The following is a 12,892-nucleotide window of genomic DNA, read 5'->3' as shown; positions in this document are numbered from 1 at the left end:
GTAAATTAAAAAAAAAAATCCAGAGGTGGGTATGCTTATTTGAAATGACTTTACCTTCCTAATTTTACCATGACTATGACATAAATGTTGATTTTTTTCAAACCACAAGTTATCTCTTTAAAAATTAATTTAATAAAAGATTGTTTTTAAATCTCATATTTTCTCAAAGTATTTGGATGTAATAATAAGCTTGTCTGATAACTCCAGAATTTGTAACAAATGTTGTAAAATATAATCTGTTAAATCAACGGTCCCATAATGGAGAGGGATTCGAGAGAGACGAATACGCGTTCATTCTGTTCTTCCTGCGACGACCTTCAGCTGTTTTGTTCTTCGTTTCATTGGCGTAAAATTCATTTCGTCTGCTTAAAATTATAAGACGATTCAGCCTTGTCCCTTGTCGATTCAGGCAGGTCAAGTTCGAAGATGGGCTATATTGGTCCACGATAACGTATGGGCCCCATACAAAGGTACAACTGATTTTCATTATTTTAATGATTGTAGCCAAATTTTTCAATGAAGGTGTATGAAAATCCACAAAAGAAGTTACTTCTAAGCACTTTACACGGTACCTCCCTATATGCGGTATTTTGATGATTTTAGCTACATTTTTAATGGAATTTTCTAAAAATCTAAACTAGAAGTTATTTCTAAGCACTTTACACCCTCGAAGATCATCATCCATATAGGTCCACGATATCGTACAGTCCACATACAAAGGTTCCCCCCGACATTATATTGTCGATTTTAGGGACATTATTGACCGGTGCTTTTTTAAATTCCGTATATAGAGCTCGTAATAGTTACTACATCCTGTGACAAAAAATTGTCTATATAGGTCCAGGTCTTTGTATAGGCGCGATATAACGGTACCTCCCAATATTCGGTATTTTGGTGATTTTAGCTACATAATTCACAGGATTAGCTTTTTTTAAGTTTCGTAATTTTATATTGTAGTGGTTGATGACAAAAGTTGCCTATGCAGGTCCACTTCTTCGTATGGACCCCAATATAACGTCTATATTCGGTATTTTTGGGATTTTAACAGAATTTTTAACGGATTTAATTTTATTTTTTTGATAATTTTCAAAATCGTTCCAAATGATGGAGGTGCTTTTTTCCTTGTTATTTTTAATTATATGTTGTGATAAATCAGACAGACCTATTGCTACGAAATAAAACACAATTTACTTTCATGTTGCAGTTTAAAATGTATAACTTAATATTTCTTTTATTTCGTTTTCTCCAATTTCAATAAATATCTTTGGTTCATTTTGTATTTGTTTTTTTTTTAATACTCATACATAAATACAATGTTAAACATATTTTTATATAGATTTACAGTTTTCTTTTTTTTTTTTCTTCTTAAGTGAATTCTTTTATCCAGCCCTGTTAAAAAATTCACTTATTGCACGAATTTTCTATTCCATAGAACTGAAAAATATGGCACTAATTTGACTTTATTTCTCTGTAATTAATATTATTTTTTTGTAATTTTTTCTATAGCATTCAGTTATATAAAATTTTATTCATTTCAGTTTTATATTTACAAAGTTTCCCTATTCCAGTATCATTTTATCGTTTGTGCTGTAAGTTTTTTTTTTGTGATTTTTCCCATTAATTTGTCATTTTCATGTTGAGAAAGTAATCCAAATCGGCATTTTGTTCATCGGAATTGTTTTCATGTGGTGTAAGATCGGCCGCATGATTGTCATCGATGTTATCGACGCTGTGATCACCAAGTTCATGTTTATCGAATAAAGCTTTAATGGCCTTATCGACAGGGTTACCATTCTCAGAATTTTTATCGGCTTCATGTATAAGTTTTACGGCTTGTTTAAGTTCATTCTTTCCCATTTGTTGTTGTTTTTGTAGATCAGATGTTTTATTTTCCGATTTATCTAGACTTTTACCAAAACGCATGAAATCACTTGATTGGGTGGATGTTCTGCCAAAACGCATAAAATCGCTTGATTGTGCGGGAGTTCGACCGAAGCGCATAAAATTATCGGGTCTACCGAAACGCATAAAGTCCTGGCCAGAGGGGGCTCGACCAAATCTCATGAAGTCTTGCCCACCCGATGCCCGACCAAATCTCATGAAATCTTGGGATCCTGGATTGCGACCAAATCTCATAAAATCTTGTGATCCTGGATTGCGGCCAAATCTCATAAAATCTTGGCTTCCTGGATTGCGGCCGAAACGCATAAAATCTTGTCCCGAAGCCCTGCCAAATCGATTTGGATTGCGACCAAATCTCATGAAATCTTGACTTCCTGGTGATCGGCCAAATCGCATAAAATCTTGTCCTGAACCACGACCAAAACGCATGAAGTCTTGTCCGGCCGCTCTACCGAAGCGCATAAAATTATCCTGACCCGCTCGACCAAAACGCATAAAATCACTGCTTCCCGATGCACGACCAAAACGCATAAAATTATCATCATTACCACCACTGCCACCCACCGAACGGCCAAAGCGCATGAAATTATCACCGCGGGAATCTCGTATAACTTGATGATTACTCAAAAAGTCCATGCGACCCACAGAGCTCTTGTCGGCCAGACCATTTCGATTCAAGGGATAACTCTCGTATGATCGCTTGCCCCAGCGCATTGCATTTTCCTGCAGCGATCGCAATCTTTTCATTTCTTCGGGATCAAGTTTATTGAGAATCTTGGGGGTGGGATTTTGAAACCTCAAAATAATGGAATTGCGTAAATGATCGATGCTGACCCATTGTATAGGTTTGGGAAATTGCATTTCAGTTTCATCATCTATACTCTGTACCAAGGGGGCGTTGTTGTCATCCGGTTCTGTCAGTTGGCTGTCATCATTGTCGTCTTGACCATTTGCTGCATCTTCGGGCACTTCATTTGAAGTTCCGGCCGGGAATTCTGAATAAGAAGCATGTAGCGAATTGGAGTTCAAAGAATTCCCCCCAACATAGGCCCACGATGTGGTGTGACACAGTTGTAGCGAAAACAAAAATACAAGTAGGGGTGCCACCATGGTTATATCTGAAATAAGATTTAATAAAAATTTTGGGATAAGTTTAGTTGGTAGGTAAAGATTATAGATTCAAAAAGATCGAATGAGAAATAAATTTCATAATCTTAAAAATAAAAAAAAACACAAGTGGCTATGGTTAGAGCACTCCTGCATTTAAGTGTGAATAAATATGTTGTGTCTCGTACCATCGCTCGTTACCGTGATATTGGAAGCGTAGCCCGACGTCAAGGAAATGGATGGAAGAAAATAGCAACATCAGCAGACTTGATCGAAACTCGCGTCGCAGTGGCCGAAAGATGGCTCGTGAGCTGAACATATCGCAATATTCTAGTCGGCAAATATTGAAAAATTAGCTCGGGGTAAAGCATTGAAATTCGAAAAAAGTGCAAGAACTTACACCGCAACAGAAAGAAAATAACTTCCAAAGAGCTATAGTGTTGCTTCGCTTGGCCGAAAGTGGTGAACTGCCGAATAAGTTTCAGTTGGCCACCACAACTCAAACGCCGTCCATGGTGACAGCCGATGGTCGCTCTTCGCTCGTATTAATCGACCGTGGCATTAGAATAAATGTCGAATATTAATGCGAAAATATTCTGGAGGGTGTATTAAAGTCGTAGCATCAGAATAAATGCCGAATATTATCGCGAAAATATTCTGGAGGGTGTATTAAAGCCTTGGGCACTCAAACATTTTGGCCGCAGACCTCGGACATTTCAACAGGACTCAGCAGCATCGCACTCAGCACGCGCCACCCTCATAGAAAATGAGGTTCTTCGCTTCATTTCCAGCGCACAGTGGCCACTAAAATCTCCGGATACCAATCCGTTGGACTACTGTGTCTGGAGTATTTTGGAAAGCAAGGTGGCTACTAAAACAAGAATACCCAAGTGTCGATCACCTCAAGCAAGCGCTTCTCCGGGAATAGGCCAAAATGCCGTAGAGCAACGTTTGGGCAGCGTATGACGGTTTCATTGGCCGAACAAATCTAAAATTATTCTAAAATTTGATGGTATTTCCCACTTTTTTTGCGTTCATTCAATAAAATTTAAAAAAAGAATGTAAAAATTATGCTGTTTGACTTTGTTGCAGTTTTTTATCTCACCCTTTATACCCGTTTATATACAAAATCGGGAAGAGATTAACACTGAAAGAGAGGTTAACACTGAAAATTAACCAATCACAATAAATTTAATGTATGTTTTCTGTAGATACATTTATTGTGATTGGTCAAGGATAGAGATTTTTCATGAAAACGTAATTATACAAAGGCCTTGTAGCATGGTAGAAGAATATAGGTAGACGCATCGACACAGCTGATGGGACAATGAACTGTCAAAACAATTTTGGAATTGAAAAATTATTTAAATTTATAAAAATTGTTGAGAAACGCAAATTATAATAACCTCCGAATGACGTCGTATAAAAAACATATAAAAATCTACTTATATTTGAAAAAAAAAAAAACAAAAAAAAAACTAATAAAAACGTTTGACATATCAATTTTCCCAAGCGTTAATGCGACTACCTGTATTTTTCTACCATGCCTTGCAGTGTTCATACAAAACGATCAGCTGATTCCTCGTCGGACTGTCAAATCGTACTGTTAGTCGTAATGTCCGTTTATGGTACAATAATTAGGATAGGATAGGTGGTGGAACGCTTTTCTCTGGGACATGAGGTAATTTATCCATTATTAAGGCCACGTTAAAGGCTTTTATGATTGTAAAGTTTTCTATCTGGATAAATTCGACAAGCAATCAGAAGCATACGTCAAATAGAAAATGAGGAACTATAAATATATAGAACTCAAATGTAATCGTAGTCTTAAAACATGTTTAGACTTCTAAATCCACTCGATTTCTGATGCCAATTCCATAGCGCATAAATCCAGTGGATATTATTTGGTGTATGCGCTATGGAATTGACATCTTGGATCGTAAATGTTAACATCGCACAGTGGGGTGTGATGCCCAAAACGGAGATTAATTCAGGGAAGCATTTTATCGTTCTGAAATTTTGCTCAGACATTCATATTACCTCTAAGATATTTGGCATTAAAAATGGGACATATCGGCCCACGTTTCGGTAAGGCCCCCATATAGCGTTACTTCCTGATTTTTTGGTATTTTGAAGGTTTCGGCCACAATTTCAAATGCAATCATGAGTATCTTGACATTTTGAGTTCTGAGCGGACAAAATCTCTCCCTGCTAAATTTTGTGAAGATAAATCCACAATTAAGTATTGACCGTATATAACGGCACATCCAAATTTTATGTATTTTGGGAATTTCTCCCTGCAAAATATATAATGGTACTTCCTAATATTAGGTATTTTGAGGGTTTCAGACAGAGCTTTCCCAATGGATGGATGGAAATTTTACAAAAATTGCCTATATAAATCCATAATTTGAGTTAAGCCAAAAAAATAGTTTACCCTTTGTAAAACCTTCTAAATCGGAAGACAAAAATACTACATATTTTTATGAGGAAAGGAATAATTATAAAAAAAATATATAAAAAATTGGCTGGCAATTAAGCCTTCCTATCTGAAATAGACTAAAACCTTATAATATATTTAGAAAAAAATATATGTGACTGACATTTAAAAAATCATCCTTATCGTCCTCCCTTACATCTCTTTTATTGTCTTAAATTTGATCATCAGTCAAAATTGAGGGTGAAATAAGTAACCTCACCACTGATTTTTTAAAGAGACTGAAATACTTTTATGTATTGTTTTATATATAGTTTAGATTTCCAGTAAATAACAGGATAAAAACCCAAGATAAACTTCTTTAGAAAGACTAACAAAAATAAACAAATAAAACAGAGAACAAGATCAAAGTACATTCACCGCAAAATCAGTTGACTATTTTCACCATTTTTTTAAATTAAACAAAAAGGGCACGAGTTTTTTGTTGATTATGAAAGATGACATTCCATACTAAAATACAAATTTAAAATTTTAAGACCTTCTCGATATTATTTTTTTAAAACTCCACATACTTTTCGGATGTGGCGAAAATATGGTTATATTTTGAATTAAATTTTAAAATATCTTTTCATCATTATTTTTAAAACCTTTTTATTCTAAAACACTGATAACTTTCTGTATTCGATGTTTCAATTTTAAAATGATAACTTTTGATGAAAAAACTAAATTACTGCACTTCAAAAAACCAAAGATAAATTTTTTCATTCTTCTTGCGAAAAAGTGAAATATTTCTTAAATTTGCCACTGAAGTAGAATGTAGTGTTCTATAATAGTTTAAAAACATTTATTCCAAAAAACGAATTTCATTTTTCAATTAATCTCCGTGTTTTGTGATTTCACCCCTCTGTGCATCGCCTTAATGGTTAATTGTATTTTTTATTTTTCGTTATAACAGATTACATTCTTATGTCTGCTTCAAAGCAAAACCTCTACCCGGATCGCTCTTAATTTTAAATTCCCAAAATGTTTTGATAGTTCATTGTACCAATAACAGTGTTTATGCGGCTACCTGTATTATTTTGCCATGCATGGTATGAGAATACCGATAGTCTCATCGACACAGCTGCTGGGATAATGAACTGTCAAACCATTGTTGAAATTGAAAATTTTTAAAATTTGTAAGCATTTCAGAAAAATGCATACCATAAATTTTTATACCCTCCACCAAAAAAGGTATGGAGGGTATATTAACTTTGTCATTCCGTTTGTAACTCATCGAAATAATCATTTTAGACCCAACAAAGTATATATATTCTTGATCAGCGTAAAATTCTAAGACGATTTAGCCCTGTCCGTCCGTCTGTCCGTCTGTTGTAATCACGCTACAGTCTAAACGAATTAAGATAGGAAGCTAAAATTTTGCACATATCTCTCTTTTGTCTGCAGGCAGGTCAAGTTCAAAGATGGGCTATATCGGTCCACGCTATCGTAAAGCCCCCATATAACGGTACCCCCCGATATTCGGTATTTTGATGATTTTACCCACATTTTTGAACGGAATTGTCTGAAAATCCACACAAGGAGTTCCTTGTGGGTACTTTATACCTCGGCAGAGAATTATTTATATAGGTCCACAATATCGTATAGCCCCCATATAACGGTACCCCCCGATATTCGGTATTTTGATGATTTTACCCACATTTTTGAACGGAATTGTCTGAAAATCCACACAAGGAGTTCCTTGTGGGTACTTTATACCTCGGCAGAGAATTATCTATATAGGTCCACAATATCGTATAGCCCCCATATAACGGTACCCCCCGATATTCGGTATTTTGATGATTTTACCCACATTTTTGAACGGAATTGTCTGAAAATCCACACAAGGAGTTCCTTGTGGGTACTTTATACCTCGGCAGAGAATTATCTATATAGGTCCACAATATCGTATAGCCCCCATATAACGGTACCCCCCGATATTCGGTATTTTGATGATTTTACCCACATTTTTGAACGGAATTGTCTGAAAATCCACAAAAGGAGTCCCTTGTGGGCATTTTACCTCCTCAAAATGAAGTGTCTATATAGGTCCACGATATCGTATATCCCCCATATAACTGTAACCTCCGATATTCGGTATTTTGATGATGTTAGCCACGCTTTTCAATGGAACTGTCTTAAAATCAACACAAGTAGTTCCTTGTGAGTACTTCACCCCCTGAGAGAGAATTGTCTATACAGGTCCATGATATCGTATATCCCCCATATAACGGTACCTCCCGATATTCGGTATTTTATGATTTGACCCACATTTTTCATCGGAATTGTCTGAAAATCCACACAAGGAGTTCCTTGTGGGTACTTTATACCTCGGCAGAGAATTATTTATATAGATCCACGATATTGTATAGCCCTCATATAACGGTACCCCCGATGTTCGGTATTTTGAAGTTTTTAGCCATATTTTTCAACGGAATGGTCACAAGGGGTTCTTTGTGAGCACTTTACCCACCGACAGAGAATTCTCTATATAGGTTAACGATAACGTATAGCTCCCATATAACGGTACCCCGCGATATTCGGTATTTTGATGATTTTAGCCACATTTTCCAATCGTATTGTCTAAAAATCCACACACGGAGTTCCTTGTGAGTACGTATATCCCCCCATATATCGGCACCTTCCTATATTAGATATTTTAAAGATTTTAAAAGAATTTTTATTGGATTTTATTTTTTTGAAAATTTTCTAATTCGTTCCAAATGGTGGAGGGTATTCAAAGTTCGGCCCGGCCGAACTTACTGCTTTTTTACTTGTTTGAATTAAAATTATTCAAATTTTATAAAACTTGTTGAAAAATGCGTTAACACCGTAAATGTTTTAGCCTTGGGCACAAATGCAATTTTCGGCGTCTACAGTGTAACAACGGATCATGCAATGATTCGGGTTGGGCTTTCGTTTCATGCATGGTACATTTACCAAGGTAATCTCTTTACTAATTACGATTACAATTTTTCTCACTTTATATCCCTTCATTGTCCAACTCATATTTTGTAGTTCTTCCTTAAATATGGGCGTACAGCTGGCAAAAATTTTACTTTTATTTCAGACCAAATATTTTGTTATTTTCACGTCTTTAAATACGCTCTTAAGACAAAATTAAAGTTAGGAAAACCATTCTCACAAGTATTGACATTTCCAAAAACAAATTTAACAATTTTAACTCATGGTCAGGCTCCAAATGTCAGTTTGATTGCATTGATAAACAGTTTTGCAAGTGTCATGAAAATTATGGAATCATAAGGCAACTGGCAATATTGTTTTCAATGACACATGGGCTACCAAATGAAATCGCAGATTAACTAAACCCACTTGGGTTGACACTAAAACAACACTTTGTGGACATTTAAGCATTTTCAATTTTATAGCCTAAAATCATGATGGCGTTTGAATTGGTGTTTGAGCTTGACACAATGATATTCTGCAGTGTCATTTGTCAGACTCATGTGAATTTTATGCCTTTTCGAATGAAGGACAAAAATGCAATTTGCTCGTCAATGTGGGTAATAATGAATCTAAAAATGCAATAAAGTAATCGCAAATTGGCAGAAGTCACTAATCGCTTGATTGCCTTGAAAGCATCTTTACTGTTTATACCCTCCACCATACAGTAGGGAGGGTATATTATGTTCGTCATTCCGTTTGTATCTATCTATCGAACTAGTATTTTTTTATTCTCAGTCTGTCCATACTTCCGCCCATCTGCCGTCTGTTGTAATCACGCTAGAGTCAAAACGAATAAAGGTAGGAAGCAAAAAATGTTGCAGAGATCAGTATTTTGTCCGCAGGCAGGTCAAGTTCAAAGATGGGCAATAGCGGTCCAAGATATTGTGTAGCCGCCATATAACGGTTCCCCCGATATTCGGTATTTTGACGATTTTAGCCACATTTTTCAATGAAATTGCCTAAAAATCCACAATAGGAGTTCATTCTGAGTATTTTATCCCTTGCAAGAGCATTGTCTATATAGGTCGACGATATCGTACATCTCGCATATAACGATACCTCATCCCCCATATAACGATACCTAACGATACCATATTCGGTATTTTGATGATTTTTGCTATATTTTTCAATGGAATTGTCTGAAAATTTACACAATGAGTTCCTTCTGAGTACTTTACTGGAGGATAATTATCTATATAAATTCACGCCATCGTGTATCTCCCATACAACGGTACCCCCAGATATTCGGTATTTTTTATGATTCTAGTGACATTTTCACGGGAATTGTTTCAGAATCCGTACTTTTTCGTAATAGGTACTACAGCCTATGACAAAAAACTGCGCATGCTGGTTCAAATCTTCGTAAAGCCCACATACAACGGTACCGCCCCCCCCCACCCCGATATTCGATATTTTGACGATATTAACGACACTATTCGCCGGAATATCGTATTTAGAGTTCTTAATTGGAACTATAGTCTATGACAGAAAATTTTCCATGCAGTTCCAGGTTTTCGTATAGGCCCCATACAGGATGAGATAAAAAAACTGCAACAAAGTCAAACGCCATAATTTTTACATTTTTTTTTAAATTTTATTGAATGACAGCAAAAAATGGAAATACCATCAAATTTTAGAATAAGTTTAGATTTGTTCGCACTGGTTTGGAGTTAGTGCCAAAGGTCACCAACTAAGGCCTTCAAATAGCCAAATAAACCGTCACACGCTGCCCGAATGTTGCTCTGCGGTATATTGGCCCATTCACGTAGAAGCGCTTGCTTGAGGTGATCGACACTTTGGTATTCTTGTTTTAGTGGCCACCTTGCTTTCCAAAATACTCCGCAGATTTTGGTGGACATTGTGCGCTGGAAATTAAGCGAGGAACCTCATTTTGTAACCATTCTTGGGTGGTGCGTGCTGAGAGTGCGATGGTGTTGAGTCCTGTTGGAATGTCCAAGGTCTGCGGCCAGAATGTTTGCGTGCCCAAGGCTTTAATACACCTTCCAGAATTTTTTTGCGATAATGTTCGGCATTTATTCTGATGTCATGATCGATTAATACGAGCGGAGAGCGACCATCGGCTGTTATGGCGGCCCAAACCCACACCATCACCATGGCCGGCGTTTGAGTTCTGGTGGCCAACCGAAGGTGCACATTTTTAGCTGACCTCTTTGGCAAGTGAACACGATCATTTTGTTTGTTTACAAACTGCAGGACAACGAATATTTTCTCATCGAAGGAATCCAAATTCGGCAGTTCACCACTTTCGGCCAGACAAAACATCTATTTAGCTCTTTTGAATCTATATTCTTTCTGTTGCGGTGTAAGTTCTTGCACTTTTTGGAATTTCAATGGCTTTTCCCCAGAGCTCATTTTTTAATATTTGCCGAATGGAATATTGGGATATTTTCAGCTCATCAGCCATTTTTCGGCCACTGCGAGGCGGGTTTCGATCAAGTCGTTTCTTTACTTTTCGAACTATGTCTGCTGATGGTGCTGTTTTCTTCAGTCCATTTCCTTGACGTCGGGCTACGCTACCAGTATCACGGTAACGAGACACAAAATATTTATTCACATTTAAATGCTGGAGTGCTCTAACCATAGCCCCTCGTGAATCAAATATAAAGAAATCACACTATCACGCTTGAATTCCATCACGAATAACTTCTTTTCTGGAAAATTCTCACCAAAATGCTTTTGTTCGCTTGTAAACAATATAATGAGTTGTCACTTGAATAATTTTAACAGCTGTCGGACGAGTTGCTTAGAAATGACAGCAGTCTGAGGTTGATTGCATTTTTTTTTTTCATCTCACCCTGTATATCACTACCTTCCTATATTCGGTATTTTGACGATTTTAGGTACAATATTTAACAAAGTTGTTTGACATTTTGTATTTGAAGTTCCTAATAGGTACTACAGCCTGTGACAGAAAATTTTCTATGCAGGTCCAGGTCTTTTAAACAATTTTTACAAATTTTAATAATTTTTCGTTTATAATTTTCAATTCTAAAATTGGTATGAAAGTTCATTATTCCAGAAGCTGTGTCGATGCGACTACCTGTATTCTTCTACCATGACAAACGGTTTCCCATAAGATTTGTATTTTACTATTGGTCTCTTATTTTCCTCACTGTCTTGAAATTTTCATGAACACAGAATCATGGTTGAAGAATACAGTTATTCGCATCGATACAATGAACTGTCAAACCGATTTTGGAATTGAAAGTGTTCAATGAAAAATTATTGAAATTTGTAAAAAATTTTTGAAAAATTCATATCCTTACAACCTCCCATTTACGTCGCATAAAACATTTTAAAAAATGTTGACATAATAATGTTTAGCATACCCAGAACACATGGTGGAAGAATATAGGTAGACGCATCGACACAACTGCTGGGACAATGAACTGTCAAACCAATTTTGGAATTGAAAATGTTGAATGAAAAATTATTTACATTTGTAAAAATTTTTGAAAACGCTAATTATAAGAACCTCCGAATGACGTCGTATAAGAAAACCAATAAAAATACTTTTATTTCAATAAACATTTAAAATTCTTTGACATATCAATGTTCCCACGCGTTGATGCGTCTACCTGTACGTTTCTACCATGCCAGAATACTTCCTTCGCATCTATTTACACAGTTATGAATAACACAATTTACCATAAAAAATTCAAATTGAAAACCTCGTTTACTAATGACTTCCACAGAATTGGCAAACAATATTTGTTGTTTACATTGTTTTTGTTCCTGTTTCCAGCTCACTGACATATAACTTACAAAATAATAAAATAATAATAAAATACGACAACAAACAAGAACAAAGTTCAAGATCCAAACTGAAAACAAAAAAAAAAAATGTGATAAACGATTGCATTACAGATATATAAGAGGTAATTATAACATTTTATGACGACATTGGAGCACTGAGCCTATTACGGAAAACTACAACTACGGCTGGGCTAAGCTATGAGTAAGCCGTTAAGAAACTAAAAAAAGAACGTAAACATGCGCTTCACCACTGGCTAGTCTACATTTAGCCTTAAGTAATTAAATCTCACGTTGCTTGTAAATCAGTTAATACTATCTTCATTGTTGTTGTTGCCATAGTTGTTATCATTTTTCATAATTCATAGTTTTTATTTTCACAACAACAATTATGGAAGTTTTCTTTATGATCCCAGAGGTTGTGATATGAGCATATATCAACAACAACAATATGTAGAGGCTGAAAGAAAACCTCGATAAATTTAGAACTCCAGACTTAAACAATAAAAACATGTAAAAAAGCAGTAATTTCGGCAGGGGCGAACTTTTAATAGCCTTCACCATTTGGTACAAATTTGGCAAATTCCAAAAAAAAATCCCTTAAAAATTCTGTTAAAATTTTAAAAACACCGAATGCATATACGACGACCTGTACCTGCATAGACA

At 35.8% G+C, this 12,892-nt stretch overlaps 1 protein-coding gene across 1 annotated transcript in view; it reads right to left on the bottom strand.

Moving 5' to 3' along the window:
- Positions 1-1,244: 1,244 nt before the first annotated feature.
- The window catches only part of LOC101900549 (FMRFamide neuropeptides-like), a 33,271-nt gene continuing 21,623 nt past the window's right edge, over positions 1,245-12,892 (bottom strand). Inside the window, exon 2 of the mRNA XM_020036308.2 lies at positions 1,245-3,020. Within this exon, the coding sequence (XP_019891867.1) occupies positions 1,618-3,012 (1,395 nt within the window). The 5' untranslated portion in view covers positions 3,013-3,020 and the 3' untranslated portion in view covers positions 1,245-1,617. The remainder of the gene's footprint in view (positions 3,021-12,892) is intronic.

This window comes from Musca domestica, unplaced genomic scaffold (assembly GCF_030504385.1).
Source record: "Musca domestica strain aabys unplaced genomic scaffold, Musca_domestica.polishedcontigs.V.1.1 35, whole genome shotgun sequence".
NCBI lineage: Eukaryota > Metazoa > Arthropoda > Insecta > Diptera > Muscidae > Musca > Musca domestica.
This window is presented reverse-complemented; position numbering and strand designations above follow the sequence as displayed.